This window comes from Anas acuta, chromosome 1 (genome assembly GCF_963932015.1).
Source record: "Anas acuta chromosome 1, bAnaAcu1.1, whole genome shotgun sequence".
Lineage (NCBI taxonomy): Eukaryota > Metazoa > Chordata > Aves > Anseriformes > Anatidae > Anas > Anas acuta.
Genome location: NC_088979.1, coordinates 155,569,792 through 155,587,193, shown reverse-complemented (window position 1 = coordinate 155,587,193; position 17,402 = coordinate 155,569,792). Strand labels below are relative to the sequence as shown.

Here is a 17,402-nt window from a genome sequence, read left to right as displayed (position 1 = left end):
TGTTTTCATACCCTTTTTGCAGTTCCCACAATAACCTCTATTTGAATAGTTTATTTTTTCCAGATTAAAAAAAATTGCCTGAAATATGTGAACTCCAGACAATAAGATATACCACACACTTTTGTTTGTTTAGTAAATCAGTTATTTTATTTATGAGTGGTATCAGATTAATCTGCCACAACTATATTTGGTAAATTAATTTCTGAGGATTCTCTGTGTCACCCAACGCTTTTCAGAAATTCATCTTTTCCTAATGCTCTTTGAAGTGAAACACTGGTTGGTCAGCGTTTGATAATCAACTTGAAAAAGGCTGCTTGATTGAGAAAGTTCTTTTTAAAAGGAACAAAAGAACAATGGTGTTAGGGTCTGGGTAGTTATTGCCAGTATTTGTATTACCGATCCCAACATGCTGGACAGTATAATAAATGGTTACATTAAAATTAATTTCCTAAAGAGTAAAATCTCCCTTTCCCTTTCCCGGTTTTAAGCAAATTCACTAATTGAAGTAGGGTTTAATCTAGAATCCTGTTCTGTGCTGATCTGTGTATCTATGTGTATATAATGCTGTGAGAGGAAGGGAAACTACTTTTCAAACCCAGATGAACAATGTTTTGTAATGACTTAAAAAAAAATACTTCGGGCACTTCTTTTTCGTTGCAAATTTGGGAGCAGTTGTGTTCTTATGATACCATTTTTTTAAATTTTATTTTTTAAGCTCACCAAAATCAACCTTGAGGCACAGAAAGTAGAACAGGAATTAAGAGATGAACTCTCAAATAGTGTAAGTAAGGCAATAAGTGATGCAGACAGACGACAAATCATGGACTTAGAGAAGCGTGAGATGGAGCTCAAGATTGAAGTATCAAAGTAAGTGGTAGTTTTTTTTTTCTTTTTTTTTTTTTTCTTTTTCCATTTACTTAAGAGATTAACTTTGTATGCATACATCTTTAAAAAATAAAAAAACTTTTCAGATATTTTGATGAGACTGTTGTCATGGATATTTGTCTTTGAGTAAATTATGTAATGCTGTTATATTCCTAAATCAGCAAAGTCTGTGGGGATATTTGCAGTGATTTTGATGCTGAAAATGAGGGATTAGACTTGGGGAAAGAGAGAATGGAATAGAAAACGAATCTCAGTACACGTATGATTTATGCCCAGAAATGGGAGAGATACAGAGAAGGAGGGAAGTTCAGGTAAAAAACATTGGCTTTGTTTTCCTTGAGAAGATGACTGCTAGCAAATTTACAGGAAAATAACCAACAATAAAGGTGAGATACTATACAGAAGAATTTTTATAACAAGGATGCTGAGTAGCATTTTTATGCTAAAAGAAAAAAGTCTTAAAATGTTTTGATACAAGGAAACATATATTTTCTTAGCACGTTCTTTGTAGAAAAACATAAGTAGTTCAGTGGTTTCAAGTGACACAATGCTGTTGTTCCTCCTGCAAGGTTAAGAGAACTGTCTGATGTTGCAAACATGCAAGTTGAAGCTCTAGAGGCTCGCCAACAATGTAGAGAGAAGGAAGTAGAATCTCTTAGAATGCAAGTTTTAGACTGTCAGGTATGGTAAAATTCAACCTTGATTATGCAGTTTGTTTTTTTTTTTTTCTTTAAATATATATTTTTCCTCAGGGAAGGGAGCAGGGAAGAAATGAAGTAATTGTACAATGAATTAGGAAACTGCAAAAGACTTTCAGAAGGATCTTACCAAGCCAATCTATTGTCCATGCCTTTTCAAGAAATCTACATTACTTTAATAGTTGCTTTTTCTTCTTTCATTTTTAGTTGCATAGCTATTAAAAAAAAAAAAAAGATCCTGAGCTTTTCTCCATGTTATCTCGGTGTATTGGTATATTTATATATAATTAATGATCTTTGGTCCTGTGGTGAGTCTTTATATATAAAACCAGGAAAATTTGATAATGGTGTTTTGTTTATTTGTTTGTTCTTTACAAGACAGTCAGTGACTTGTGAATCTTGAAGATTAAGCTATATTAACAAAACATAATTTTGTTTTGTTGTTAGCTAAAACAATTTCTTGGGATTGTTTCCATGTTCTGGAATGGTTTTAGTCCCTAAACACAACACTTCTACCAGCTTTTATGGCATTACATTTCCTAATTCTGGGTATGCTTTTCTTTCCCGATTTCTGGTATTTTGGAAAGAGATGATTTTTACAATCATTATGTGAAAATCTCTGTTTATAACGTGGATGTAGAAACAAGAGTGGAAAAATAAAAACCTATGTTTAAAGGCTAATTCTTGTTCTTATCTGTAGGAAAAAATACATGCAATATTTAAAATACAGAAAAAATAATAGCTTTTTTATAAGTACACTTCATTCACATATTTACAATGAAAAAATAATTTTGCTCTATATTTTGATTCTTAGGCACAGTCAGATGAAAAAACAGTTATTGCAAAACTGCATCAGCATATCATAGCCCTTCAAGGCAGTGAATCCATTGCTGTAGGCAAGCTAGAGACACTAAAATTGAAACTACAGAAGATGGAGATCCATAATCTACGTTTAGAGCAGAAACTTGATGAGAAAGAACAAGCCCTGTATTTTGCCCGACTGGAAGGAAGAAATAGAGCCAAACATCTACGACAGACAGTTCAGTCTTTGCGGCGACAGTTTAGCGGTGCTCTGCCTTTAATACAACAAGAAAAATTCTCTAAAACAATGATTCAGCTACAGAACGACAAACTAAAGATCCTAGAAGAAGTTCAGCATGCCCAGCAGGAGCGTCGAAATGCAGAAAACAGAGCGCTGGAGGTGGAGTTAAAGCTGAAAAGTTTAGAAGAATTATTAATTGCGTTGAAGGATACAAGAGGAGCTCAAAAGGTTCTCTGTCTTAAAACTTTCAATAGCTTTGTTAATCTCATGTGCGTTTAAACCAAATTTCATTTCAGTGTGTTTTCTAAATCTCTGTTTTAATGGAGAAATTAATGATTTCAGAATACATGGTGACAGGTATCATTTTTTGCCTTTCCTATTTTAAAAAAGTAATAACATCTTTAGTTATTTGCCATGTAAAAATCAGTACAGTGAGATTTACTAATTTTCTTCTGTGCCTATGTAAGTGGCATAGGAAGTAGGCACTTACTGTGAATTAAATAAAATTGAATTAAATTATGAGTTAAATTATGCACTAAATTAAATTAAACACAGAGTAATACTCTGAAGTTCTGTTCCAAGAGCTTGCATTTAAATCTTTACAAATCCATGTATTTTAAATAAATCCCAGGGAAGCATGGTGAGAAACGTTATTATACCCATGTAATTCTGCTTAATTTTATTTTGCTATTGTAGGCAATGTTGTCTTGCAATTTGAATAAGGCTATCTAACTTCTCTTCCAGATACCTGCATAGTATATAATGTGTTTTTTTTTGTTGTTTTTTCTGTCACAATTAAGGATGTCTGCATGTAAGCAATTGCTTTAGTGGCATGTTTTAAAAGACAGTCTTCAAAGTTATTTTGGGTGCAGTTCGACATAAATATGTCTGTTATTCTTAGTACATGTGTGTTTTTGAATACTTTCTTCTTTTCTGCAGTTTTGTAATGGTTTCGAAAAACTTCTGTTTTATAAAAGATATACAGATTTGTTGTATTTTTTTTTTTAATTGTTCAGTCTGGACAGATGCGTAGACTATAACTCGATTAGGTCATATGAAAATTATTTGTGATGAGAGAGAGTTCTTTTGATAGTGTAGGGGAAATATTTTGCCTCTCCAACTGTCTGCTACACTTTCCAGCCATTCCTTTTGCAGTTTAATAGACTTGTAATGCCTCCTCACTCAAGGGAAGTGAAGAAGCTTAAAAAGGAAGAACCTCTTTCTTTCTCTTGGTAGGATAGGTGCTCTCCTGCCTCAAAATCAGAGTGTAGCTGCAACTAGGCAGCCTGTAAGCTTGGTAAATTATAATACTATTATAATACTATCATTTGTTATTAGGTCATAGAATGGCATTTGAAGATGGAGGAACTCCATCTGCAGGAACTTAAACTCAATCGAGAGTTACTCAAGCAAAAGGAAGAGATAAAGTATTTGCATAATATAATTTCAGAATACGAATGTACAATCAATAATCTGGAAGAAGAAATTGTGCAGCAGAACAAGGTATGTGTTTCTGCACGCTATTAGAAAAAACAGCATATTCCTTATTTTATTAAGTGATTTAAAAAAAAAATCTGTAATACTATTTGTAACATAGATGTTTGTTTCTTGGTTCATTAATTCTTTCTAATATCACAAAGTATTTTACACTTTGATATCTCTTCTTTCTTTTCAAGTTGGTTATAAAATCCCCATTGACTTAAACAAATAAAATGTCATTATCAAACATTTGTTATAGCTTCATGAAGAAAGGCAAATGGCTTGGGACCAGAGGGAAGTAGAATTGCAGCGCCAATTAGATGCATATGATCATCAGCAAAATGAAATCCTTAGTACAGCTCTAAAGGTACACAAACACTGAGTTAACTAAAAATAAACTGAGAAGAACATGTTTCAGAGCTGTCAGATAACAGGGATATGAATCTTTCTGTACAGTTAGAAGAAGCCACAGGATCAGTTCCGGACCCTAATTTGCCTCTTCCACAACAACTTGAGCTGGCTTTGAGAAAGATTCGGGAACATATTCGAATAATCGTAGAAACAAGGGCAACCTGCAAATCGCTAGAGGAGGTAATAAAATGAATAAATTATCATATAAAGGATAAAGGTTGTATTTTTTTTTTTTTATGTAGCAAATATCCTTTTATAAATGTCCATCAAATATGTCAATTCCCTTATAAGTACTTTAACTCAGAGAGAATGTAGATAACAGATTTATTTTTAGTCCTGTGTTATTTTTTCCATTGGAACAACCTACTGGGGAACATTTAGATCGGTCCTTTAGTAAGGTAGGATGCTCTTGCTGTACAAAATTCAGGTGACTGTATCTAGTTAAATTTACTTTAGATACTTCGTGGTTCTTAAGCAATCTTAAAAACACCACCTTCTTAATTTTGATAGCACAAACTGGGGTTGCATAAGTGCGTAAGCAAAAGACACCGTGGGACTTTTTTCATGTAGTAGTAATTCCATACAGCCAAAACTGAATGCAAAAAGCCCTCTGATGATGTCCATTTAGACAAATCTTTCTGCTATATTTTTTTAAAAAGTAAGATCTTTTTTCAGCATTTGAATTCTGTAAATGCAATAACTGCCTTTGGTTCTAGAAATTAAAAGAAAAGGAAACTGCTTTGTGGAAAGCTGAACAAAATATCTTATCAAGAGACAAAGTTATAAATGAACTAAGACTTCATTTACCTGCAACATCAGAAAGAGAGAAAATAACAGCTGAATTAGGAAAAAAAGAAGATGATCCAGAGTACCATCACGCAATAAAAATTGCTCAGCAAACCATTGCAAATATGCAAGCAAGATTAAATCAGAAGGAGGAAGTGCTAAAAAAATACCAACATTTGCTGGCTAAAGCAAGAGAGGTAGTTATGTTTTGCATAAATTTATTTCATTTTTAAGACTTTAATGATTCTTTGTTAATCTCATTGCTAGTGAAATCTTAAAAAAAAAAAAAAAAATTACCTCAGAGAGAATAGAACTATTTTTGTTTTCTGTAGAAAGTTCATGTAGAATATTTTAACTTCTTTAAAGAAGGAGACTTGCTCAGTCAAGAGGTTTATGTATGTGGTATTGGTCTAGGAATTAAACTAGTGTGACAGGAAGAATATTAGAAGTTTGCTGTGAAAAGTAGACTCCATATATTATACATTCATAGAATTTTCAAGTATTTACAACTGGGATTGGTGGACTGCATGTTGTAGTGAATTTGAAAAATATATGAAAGATATGCATTTATGGAAAATATACTTCTTAAATATACTGTAATTTAAAATAAGTTGTTAAAATATAAACCTTGTGTTAGAGCATCTTTTTTATATTCTTACTATGTGTAGTCATAGTTGGTGAGGAGCAACTACTTTGCTTTTCAGCTTTTATCCTGTTGCACCACACTGCTTGCAATATAGCTTAAAACTGCAAGGTATAGTCATTGAGTTTAACAAGAAGAAGAAAATAATTTTAAAAAGCAGAAGAGTTAAAGGAAAATTTGGGGAGTAAGGCTGATCAATAATTGAGCAATTGATGTGAAGGGTACTGCAGTTTCATGAATTGCTGGGTTAATGTGCATGAGTAGAGTTGCATATTTATTTTGAACTAACAGGAACAAGAGGAAATAGCAAAGAAACACGAAGAAGACCTTAGAGTTCTACACCAGAAGTTAGAGTTATGTACAGACAATTCCCTTAATAAATTCAAACAGACTGCTTTGGTGAGTTGTGTATATTTATGGCATTAGTGAAATCGTTTCCAAATTTTGAAAATTGTTACTCAAAAGAACAGTTTTGTAGTCACAAGTAAATAATGACAAGAAGAAAGAATGGATGGTTGATATAGAGAGAATTGAGAAATTGATGAAAGAATTTAAGATAGGTGGATTAGAGGACAAGTATAAAAAAACAAAGTTACTGCCTTAGTATATAGTATCATTCTTTATATTCTAATGTATAGACTTCTAGGGGAGGGAGGGGGGTGTACTTTTTCTATATTATTTTTATTAACTCTATGGTTGCAATACACCCATTTTTAATACACGTTTTCTCTTGACACTTTATGATAAGGCGACACCTACATTTATTCTGTAGATTTTTCCATGTAGGATGTTCATTTCCAAGTAGCATTACTGTTTTTTCTGTGGACTAGGAATTGCATCTCAGGAGATAAACGTGATAAATATTAATGCTTGTTTATGTTTAGGATTGAGTTTATAATGTATCACTAACACTTACCTTTGATTTAAAGCTTTAAGTGTTTATCATGTAAATTTGTTCTGTTTTACAGGAGTTAATGGAAAAGCCTTCATCACTTCCCAACAGCAAACATTTCCTCCGTTTAGCTGAAATGGAGCAAACTGTAGTAGAACAGGACAATTCTCTTGCTTCTCTTGTTGGCAAATTGAAGAAAACATCATCTGAGTTAGAGAAGCAAAAACAAATTACTTTAATGAAAATCAAGGAGTTTGAGACTATCAGAGCCCAGTAAGTTTTTAGGCTGTTAACATAAGTCACTGTTGGTCAGCTATGTATTGATGTTACTGACAAGTTCTGTTGAAGTGAGCATGTCTACTGAATTTCAGGTTTGGCTGAAAGTTTTGACTCAAGTTTGTTACCATGGTTGGTAAATATTTATATGAACTATTTTGTTTTTGTGGCCCTGCCTTATGGCTAATACTGAAAATATTGAAAAATCTTGGCTTCAGAAATGCAATTCTGTTATTGTGTGCCATCCAGTGAAAAAATATTCAGTGAGTTGGTATATGAGTTGTTTTTAAGCTGTCATGATTGCCCCCCATCCCGCCCCCATCCACTTGAGCTTGCTGCCTTATGGGTTTAAACTCATTAAAATTTAACCTCTGTTTAAAAGGGAAAAAAAGGACGATTCTTTCTTTGCAGTTAGGGATAGGAATTAGAATGACAATGTTCTTGTCTCATTATATTGATACTCTTGTATAATTTTCTTATTAAGTGGAGGCATTCTTGTAGAGGTAAGGAGTTTTTTGTTTATTATTTGCTTTTACAGTAAAAAATACAACACTGTGCCTTCTGTTATTTATTTGGAGTTTGCTGGCTTAATTATTTCAATGTACACTATCAATATATTAATTCTTATTTTATATTAGGCTTCAGAAAAAGCACACAGTTGATGTGGAACAATTGAAAGATGAAGCAAATGGATTGAAGAACTTGGTATCTCAGATGGAGAAGGAATTAGCCAATGTAAAAGCTGAACTACAAGTTCAAAAAGAAGCAAATAATAGAGCACCCACAGCAACACTGAAAAACCTGGTGGAACAGCTGAAGAGCCAGTTAGGCATGAAAGAGAAGCAGCAAAAAGTTAGTCATCAAAAATTACATACTTATGTCACTAATGAACGTAAATTTTTAATGTGGCTTAATACTTAAGAATTCTACGTATAAGTACAGCGGGAGGTAGAATATAGTTTCATAATTTGACATAGTAAAATGCAATTGCATTTTGTTGTTTTTTAATGTTCATATTTGCAGCTTCTTTGCTTATAAGAACTTGTACTGGTTATTTTTAGGCTCTGAGTAAAGCACTTTTGGAACTCCGAGCAGAAATGACCGCTAATGCTGAACAGCAGATTATTTCTGCAGCATCACAAAAAGAGGCATATATGAATGTCCAGGAGATTGTTGACAGGGAAACAAAGGGGCTCATGGTGAGTACTAGGTAATGTCTTTCTATTGCATTGTTATATTGCTGTTAATCCTGATTTATTTATTTTTACTATTTTTTCCCTCTAGGCACAGATAGAGGAATTAAATAATCAAATTTCAAAACTTACAGATAACCTTAAAATAAGTAAAAACAGGGAGAGTGCTTTGTTAGATGAAAAGGAAGAGTTGAACCAAGAACTTCAGAAGAAACAAAAAACATTCACTAAAGTAATGAGAGAAAAAAATGAAATTGAAAAGGAGAATGAAGAACTGAAAAAGCGGATTAGGAGACTTACCAGTAGCATTCAGGTAGAAGTGATTTTTAAAAAATGTTTGATCTTGGTCAAGTTTCTGCATTAGATAGGCTGGTTTTGGGGGGAAAGAGTAAGTACCTTTGACAGGCATTAAAACTGATACTTGACTTAAAAATCTTGGCATGCTCATCATATGGGTTACATGTGAGCTATTACCTTTTGCTGTTGGAATTACGTCTCAAATAGAATGAAGAGGCTGAAAAATATTTTTTTCCTTGAAATAATGTGAAAGCCTGAAGAGTAGAATTTCTACCTTTAAAGCTTCTTTGAAAAATGGTTGGTTTGAATTTTGTGATCTTCCTGGTTGCCCTTATTTCTCCATTCAGAAGAGAAGGGTGTACAGTATAATTGTCTAAACTTTATTTTTTAATTTAACTACTTGCTGATTATTTAGTTTAGAATGCAAAGTTAAATTCTTGACGTATTGTAATGTAAAGATAATTTTAAAAAGGTCATTTATGTTGTAAGTTAATTCCACCAACTGGAATTAAAGTCCTTATTTTTTGAGAGGAGAAAAATACTTAAGTAGTAGTCATTAAACTTTAAGTTGGTGAAAGTTTATAATTTTTCAGAACAAAGCTGATGAGCAAAATCTGACAGATGTACTTCAGAAAAAAGTTAAAAAGTTGGAAAATGAACTTGAGAAGAAATATGAAGAAACGGAAAGAAAAAGTGTAAGAAGACAAGAAGACAAGGTATGTGATGAATACTGAGATTGTGGCTTTGAAAGACATCATCAGCTTAAGTACAGGCAGTTCAGTTCTCCTCACTGCTTCTAAAAACAACAGATAACCAGCCAAACTTTATCAGGTCAGAAGCAGTTTTGAGACACTTTTTCAAGTTCCCAGTGGTCTTTGTTGCAACTCCTGCTGAAACAGTAGTCTAAGTGCTGGTATGTTTTCCTGCCCTTTTTGTAGAATTAAAGATCCATTATAGAAAACTAAGATTTTACAGGTATCAGTGAAATTAATTATGTAAGAGATGTCAAACGCACATTTGTGAAATCAGTGCAATGATGAAAATATGAAGTACCTGGGAGCAAGAGCTGTGAAGGGATGATGTCTGCATAAGTGATTATTCTTCACAATAGCAGTCTCCACTTAGAGGTGGTTCTGACCTGCTGGAAACGAGTTCATTTTACCTCTTTGTTTTTTTTTTGGTCTTTTGCTATATCAGTAACAAATTACTGGCTTGTCATGGTAACCATAGGGTATACTAGAACGTTATAGCATGCTTGCATGACATTCAGACTCTTTATAATATTAAATATGATTTTAAGACTGAACTTCCAGTTAGGTGGAGAATTTTTATATACCTGTGGCTTAGTGTCTAAAGATATTTTTCACAAACTTTTTTTTTTTTCCTTTTTGCAATAATTTACTTTCTGTCTTTTTTAGTAGCAGTAACTGTTTAGAGTGAAGACAGGAAAGATAGTACAGGGACTAACTGAAGGAAGGGAAAAGTTCAGCAAACAAATGAAAAAATTGCTTACAGGTGATTTTTCAGTAGTCATTTGTGATCATGTAGGTACAGGTTTTAATTGATATATCATTTTATAGCTACATGATTGTAATTGTTAGCAGAAATTCTATTTCTTGTAGAAAAAAATCAAATGAACAGTGGTACAGCTTCGCAGCAAGGGCATATAGACTCCTGTTGAGCTGTAAGAAAAAAAATAGATGTGCTGTAAATTGGCATAGGAAAGCTGTCTTTTTTACTCGCCTGTAGTTCAAACTAAAAGGATATATTTCATAAGCAACCCTAATTTCCAAAAATGTATCACTCCTTTTCTGTAAAATGAATATTAAAAGGTGAGGATGAATTTTGTAATAACATTAAACTTCATCAGCTTTATATGCCAGTCACTACAGCAAGTTTAAAGTATCCAAGTTGGACTGCTCTTTACCGAATTACTGCTTATTGTTTTAAATTTAGAAATGAAAAATATATCATGTATGGTTTTCTAATGTGTTTGTTCACTTAAAAAAAAATCAAAAAGTACATAATTTGTTTTTATGCTTTGCAGACTTCCAAGGAGGAAATAATTAGATGGGAAGAAAGCAAAAAATGGCAAATCAGAACGGAAGGGATGCGGAACAAACTAAAAGAAAAGGAAAAAGAAATGGATACTTTGTTAAAACAGTTCAGTACATTGAAGGAACTTTATACTAAGTAAGTTGTTTTTAATGCATTCAGCTACAAACTGATGGCATAAGAGAAATACAGGTGTTTGCCACACAATTATAACAGCTTGTTATGTTTGTAAGATTGTTGCCTAGATTTGACCTTGCTATTGAGATTAAAAGAATAAATTAATTTTCAAGTAGCAAGTTACTCCTTTAGTATATACTTGTAGAAGCTGACAACCGTATTTAGAAGAAACAGCCTCTGAATAAAACTAATTTAAGATCTTTATTATGCTTCACATATATACTGTTCTGTTATTTCCATGAAAAAAGTAACAGTTTCATGAAGACAGGCTGTTTCTTACACTGTGTTATTTCATCAGACTGCTAGGACTGGATGCGCTGCTACTGTCATGTGCTGTGTTACTGCAGTACTAACAGTTCTAGCATTATGAGATAGAAAACTTTAAAACAACAACAACGACAAAAATAAAAAATAACAAATAAAACCAACCACCATATATATGCATGGCCTCCATGAAAGTTAAGTTTACTTCAGTACAGTAATGGCAGGATTTTACAAATAAAATACGTAGTAATGATGGTTGGTGATCACGACCAAATGATGATGGTAGTCATAGCCATTGTTAGATTGTGGTTTGAAACAGCTTCAAATTGGCATTCTTACCAAATCTTTCAGGAATTTCACATAAAACACAGGTGAGACCAAGTGATTTATGACATGCATGCTGCTAACTTCACGTTTGCTATTTTTTCTAATATTTGTAATTTCTTTATTTATATTATTTATTTATTTGTAAAGCTGTGTCTATCTGTACGGTAACCATAATAAACAAGAAAAAGGGGTGTAGTATACTGAGCAAATAAATAGTAGGTGTGGATTCTTTAAGATGGAAAATATTTTCTTCTAAAGAAAGCAAGTCAGTAAATAAAGTTTTAGATGCAAATTTACTGGATGTTGCAGGGCTGAAAAAGAGAAAATTACTCTACAGAAGAAACTGAAAACTACTGGTGTCACTGTTGACCGTGTTGTTGGAGTAAGAGCCTCAGAGACTGAAAAAGAGCTGGAAGAACTAAGAAAACGGAATCTAGATTTAGAAAATGAAGTTGCTCATATGAGGTGAGAGGCATTTCAAAAGAATCTATAAAAAATAAGAAATCTAAATGAGAAAAAAAATCTAAGGAAAGATATCAACTGATACAATTAGAAAAAACAGACCAAGTTGCAAAAGCCCTTCTTTGAGTCTGTGATGAGAAAACTTAAAGCTGGTAGAGATAAGTTATGCATGTTCAGAGAATATGCAGCAATGGTTTGTTATTCCAAACGTTAAATAATATGAAAAACATAGTTCGTTTTATGTAAAATTGTAGTTCTAATCCCAAGTTGGGGAAAGATACTGGAGCTAAGAAATTGCAATTATGGAGTGTATTCATAATCACTCTATCTGTTATAACGGTGGATGTTGTGCCACGGTAATAGAAGCTGTACACATCTCAAGAGAGCAGATTGCTTTTCCCAAAATAGATACTCTCGATTCATGGGGATTAGTTGAAATTGTGTATGTGGCTGATTTAGTATAACTAGTCCATTAATACTAGAAAATTCTGTCCATTAATATTAGAAAATTTTGTCCAGCAATCGAGAAGTTCATGTTTGTTTTACATAAAGGGATGGTTTTCTGCATAGAAATAGCCATGTGTTTATTCTGGCTTCATTCATTTTTATATGTAGAACACAGCAAGCAATCCCACGAGATTCTGTTGTAGAAGAGTTACATTTAAAAAATCAATACCTCCAGGAAAAGCTTCATGCATTGCAGAGACAGTATTCAAGAGAGACATATTCTAGGCCCTCGGTAAGTTAATATACAATCATATTACCTAGAAATATTACACCTATTTAACAAAAACAATTGTTACTTATTTACTATTCTGTATCACTTGGCAGATTTTATTTCAGATTATAGCATTCTAGACCAGGATATGAAATACTCCATTTATGGTGTTTAAAAAAAAAAAAAAGAATTTCTAGATTCTGTGTTCTGCAGGTAGAAGATGAAATACTCAACTTCCTAATGTGAAGAAATAAAGGATATATATTGTCGTATACACAAGTCTGCAACTGAGAGACTAGTTTTATATGCTATATTAATTGAAAATTTAGCATACGCAGTTTGAGAAAATTCTAAGCTGGATTTTAGTTACATTGGTTACATTAGATGTTTTTGTTTGGTTGTTGTTTGTTTTGCTTTATAAAGTTTACTGTATTAGAAATATTGAATTACTAGGTTATCTTAATCCTTCAAGACACAGATTTAAAAATTCAGCCTATGTTTCTTTATTTCCTGTTTTGTTTTACTGTCTTTTGCTTTCCTTTCATGCTTCATTCTATCTTCAACTCGAATCAGAGTTGTTACCAAACTGAACTGACCAACTCTGTTCCTGTCAGTATCAGTAAACAAGAGTATTTGAATTACCTTCAAAAGAAACCTATTTCAAATAGGGATGAAATCAAACATCAGACTAATCTTAGAATTACTGGTGGCAATGAAATAGGTGAGGAAGCAGGCATACAAACATGCATTGTGCTTAATGAAGGCTGTGAGGCTACAAAGGATGCAAGTGCTGAAGTGTTTTCTGAACAGCATCCTGAAGATAACGGACAATGCAAGGGCACAGATATTTGTTGGGAACAATTGAAAGCTGAAGAGAATCACAGTGATAAAAAAGAAAATATAACCCAACCTGAAAATGGAAAAAATAATGAGGAATTTGGAGAGCAGGAGAGGAAGCAAGAAACATGCAAACAATCAAATGTTGATGAAGAAAAAAGTGTAGAAGAGCCTTGCACTGACAGAATGAGCTGCAATCAGTCTGATTCAGGAGAGCCTTCTAATCAAGCTAACAACTATGAAGTAGGAAAAATAAATGTCAATAATGAAATGAATCAACACACTCCAGAGAATAAATGTGAAACTTACCGAAGTGGTACAGAGGGAGTTGTAATGACCCCAGAACTCTGTGAAATGCCTAAGGTTTGATACTATGGTGGTCCTCTAGCATTTCTTCTGTAGAAATGGCATAGAATTAGAATAGTTTGATCTTCATAATGCAGTGGTCTTGAAAGCTCTGCAGGGATATTAAAGTGGTCCATAAAGAAAATCCTAGCCTTTCACAATTTACATGTATGTCAGCTCACAAATAGATCAAAATTATAGAATTGACAGAAGCTTAGAAAGTTTACAATCACAATCATGCATGCAGCTAATTTATGACCTTTGCTCTTTGAAACTTATAATGTGTTATACTTAGAAAAAGTGCTATATTGAAGCAAGTACTTGATTTCTGTCAGTTAGTGTAGAGTAATGGCTTATATGGTTAATTACATAATTACATAAACAAAAACTGATTATTATCAAAAGATGCTACCAGTGTTGGGTAATAATTTTCCATATACCTACAATTGCAATAAGGCATATAAAGTACCCTTTATGTAATAGAAATGACTAGTCTCCATGGTTAAAGACCTAAAACATAGGAACTAACTCACTCTATGATCTGTTTGACTTCAGTGAAATTTGTACGCCATATGTAGTATTTAATAAACAGAATGTGCCCTGAAAATCAGATTCTGTTTGTAGGTACAGTACTTAGCTTACCATAGGTACAGTAAGCTTACCATACTCAGTAGCTTTTTTGTCTGTAGACTTTGAGCTTTATTTCTAGGCAACAGATTGAGACTTAATTCTAGTTTGACACTTTTTTTATGGGTTTATACTAATTAGTAAGTTTTCTATAGCGGTTAAGCAAGTAGATCTCGTTAGTTGGTGATAAAATTATGATCAATTATGTTTCACAAAATTTCAGTGGTGAATAAATTCCAGAAAGATAGTATCCTGTTCTTTGAGTATTTTGTTTTGATCTTTTTTATTTTCTCTTGCTCTTTATGAGCTACAAACAGGTACAACAATATAATGTCTTATTATTTAATAATAATTTACTTTTCCCTCTGTTTTCTGAAGACATCGGGAGTAGGATCAAATGATCAATATCAAAGAGAAGATGTTCTAAAGGAAAATTTAAGATTATCATCTGAAAATGTTGAGCTAAGATTCCAGCTAGAGCAGGCCAATAGAGATTTGCCAAGACTAAAGGTAACATCTCTTTACCTTTTGTCCACTTTAACCTGGCACAGGTTAGGGGGTCTCTTAAAAATAAGCTGTTTTTTTTTGTTTTTTGTACATACTATTAGTGTTTTTACACAAGATGAGAAAGCTTGGTAGAAACAATGAAAAATGTCATTGCAATGTGAAATTAATTTATTATTATTTTTTTTCAAAGTAAGCCAATAGTAACTTTGTTACTGTTCATTTCAGTTTGAAATCTAAATAAATAAGGTGCTTATCAATTTGTTTTTTTGAGGACCAAGTGGGTGACTTAAAAGAAATGTGTGAACTTCTCAAAAAGGAGAAAGCAGATCTTGAACGAAAACTGGGCAATGTTAGAGGGGTAAGTATCATAACAGCATTTTTCATCAATATTATATTAAACAAAAATATGAAAAATATAAACATTTTATTAAAGCTAAATTACCTGGAATCGTCTGAAAGAAAAAAGGCATTGTTCTTACTTGTATTGTTAAAGTGTTATAATAAATTAATGAAATTCAGTCAGAGGGAACAGAGCTACAATATTTGAACTATTGTGGCCTAGTTTTGTCATTTGCATTAAAGCTATTTTCAGAAATGTATTTGTACCAAAAATAGGAGTTTACAGCTGTGGTAATAAAAATTATATTAATGTATTTATGTAAATATGTAATACAGATTTATGATTTAAAAAGGTAGGAGTTTGATATGATGCAGCTGTTAGAAAGTGTAAGTTATTGTTAGTGAAGTTGTTTCTTTTACTATACAAGATGACACTTCAATTTTACTCAAATATTTTAATGGAGCAAATATTTTAAAAGTTAATGGAAAAATGCTTCAGGTATGCTGAGTGCCTCTCCTGTCACTGACTTGTCAATCTATTTGTGTGGCCTGTGCTTCCTAAAGTAAGCAGACTTAAGGAAGAGTCTTTGTAGCTTTTGAGGTATACAAGGAGAATGAGTTTTGTTTCTGTAAAAAACTGTATTTCCCATTCTTTTTCTTGTACATTGCAGGGACTGCTTGTGTATTTGGCTCACTATTATGCAGTGGTATTTTTTGGATAAGGCATTTTATAAAACTGCTTCATTCAGAGGTTCTGAGGAGGCAGCAAACTTTAAATCTTCCTTCCTTTCCAGACACAAACTAAAGATTTTTCTTTAGTTCTGCAATGTACCATGAAAAACCTCCAAATTCCTTCAGTGCTTCTAGAGAAGTAATGTAATTCTCACTTTCAAAATGTGCTCACTACGTAGCTTTATGGAGAGTTCCTAGTACTAAATTCATCCCTATTTTCTGCTATACTGTGGTTTTTATCTCTGTAGAAAGAATAGGAGGTACTTCATGGCCCCAGAACTAGAAACAGTGGCATTGTTAAATCATTATTGCTGAGGGAGTCCATTGCCACAAAGAATATAAGAAAATAAAAGCTTTTGAACACCCTTTAACAGTTTATCTACGTTATAAATGAATGCAGTGGAAGAAGAAAAATAGAGAATTTTATTGTTAATTAATTAATTACTATTATTATTATTTATTTACTTGTGCTTTAAGCTGTAGTTCTGTCACTCTAATCCAGTAGAAATATCGTTGCTAAAAAAAGGGCCACCTTACTCTGTCAAGCTCCCATACAGTCATTATTTTTTCTTTATTCTTTAGACAGTGTTAGCATTTAAGCATGGTCAGTTGGATCAGGAAACTGCTCTACAATAAAAACTTGAGTACTTTGATTTATTTTCATAGTGTTTCACTTTATTTAATAAAATACAGCAAATTTTTGGACTTAACTGCAGCTTTTTTAGGTAACAGGAAATGAGAGAGCTGATATGTTTACCTTGGGAGTAAATATATCACTAGACTTTTCAGGGAAGTAAGTGTGCAAGAACTTTATGATTCAAGACACAAACTATGACAACTTTTCAACAAATAGAAAGCAGTGGAAAAACATGCTGTAAAACATGATTTGGAGCATCTCAGAATGTTAACTTGAAGTATTTACCTCACTATGTTTTTCCCCTCTGCACAGGCTGGTAGAAGTGGAAAGACAATTCCAGAACTGGAAAAAACAATTGGTTTGATGAAAAAGGTTGTAGAGAGACTCCAAAGGGAAAATGAAGATCTGAAAAAAACTCCAGCTGTGGTTTCTAATGTGAAATTACTTGGTCTTGAACAGGAAAATGAGAAGTTAAAGGTACCGATTCATATTAAATAACTGTATTTAGATAGCAGCTTATATACTATAGTGGGAAACTTTAACAGCAGGCCCATTATTGACATTGATTAGTACAGAAGTGTTGCCAATATATCAAATATGAAACTTGTAGAATACAAAATCAAAACTTCATTTTAGAATAATATACTGCATGATTTATGTAATGGTAATTTTTATCTTAAGAATATATTTAAACATGATGAAATATAGTGTGCTAGATAGGTGTGCAAACTCTGATGTGGTTTAAAAATGGAAATTGGAAATTTTCTACTAAG

At 32.6% G+C, this 17,402-nt stretch overlaps 1 protein-coding gene across 6 annotated transcripts in view; it reads left to right on the top strand.

Annotated features, from left to right (window-relative positions):
• The window catches only part of CEP290 (centrosomal protein 290), a 54,117-nt gene that overhangs the window by 28,425 nt on the left and 8,290 nt on the right, over nucleotides 1-17,402 (top strand). For 5 of the 6 annotated variants that reach the window (XR_011091412.1, XM_068667695.1, XM_068667679.1 and 2 more), the window contains 19 exons: nucleotides 716-867; nucleotides 1,455-1,566; nucleotides 2,398-2,853; nucleotides 3,964-4,128; nucleotides 4,364-4,471; nucleotides 4,561-4,695; nucleotides 5,232-5,498; nucleotides 6,236-6,343; nucleotides 6,913-7,109; nucleotides 7,751-7,964; nucleotides 8,174-8,311; nucleotides 8,397-8,618; nucleotides 9,196-9,318; nucleotides 10,650-10,795; nucleotides 11,735-11,890; nucleotides 12,503-12,626; nucleotides 14,793-14,924; nucleotides 15,193-15,279; nucleotides 16,942-17,106. Coding sequence is in view for 5 of the 6 variants with exons in the window: in XM_068667695.1 (XP_068523796.1) it covers nucleotides 716-867; nucleotides 1,455-1,566; nucleotides 2,398-2,853; nucleotides 3,964-4,128; nucleotides 4,364-4,471; nucleotides 4,561-4,695; nucleotides 5,232-5,498; nucleotides 6,236-6,343; nucleotides 6,913-7,109; nucleotides 7,751-7,964; nucleotides 8,174-8,311; nucleotides 8,397-8,618; nucleotides 9,196-9,318; nucleotides 10,650-10,795; nucleotides 11,735-11,890; nucleotides 12,503-12,626; nucleotides 14,793-14,924; nucleotides 15,193-15,279; nucleotides 16,942-17,106 (3,207 nt within the window). In the remaining variant the exon portion in view is untranslated. Of the gene's footprint in view, nucleotides 1-715; nucleotides 868-1,454; nucleotides 1,567-2,397; nucleotides 2,854-3,963; nucleotides 4,129-4,363; nucleotides 4,472-4,560; nucleotides 4,696-5,231; nucleotides 5,499-6,235; nucleotides 6,344-6,912; nucleotides 7,110-7,750; nucleotides 7,965-8,173; nucleotides 8,312-8,396; nucleotides 8,619-9,195; nucleotides 9,319-10,649; nucleotides 10,796-11,734; nucleotides 11,891-12,502; nucleotides 12,627-13,178; nucleotides 14,757-14,792; nucleotides 14,925-15,192; nucleotides 15,280-16,941; nucleotides 17,107-17,402 lie in introns of those variants that run through there. The other variant, XM_068667718.1, reaches the window with a different exon arrangement.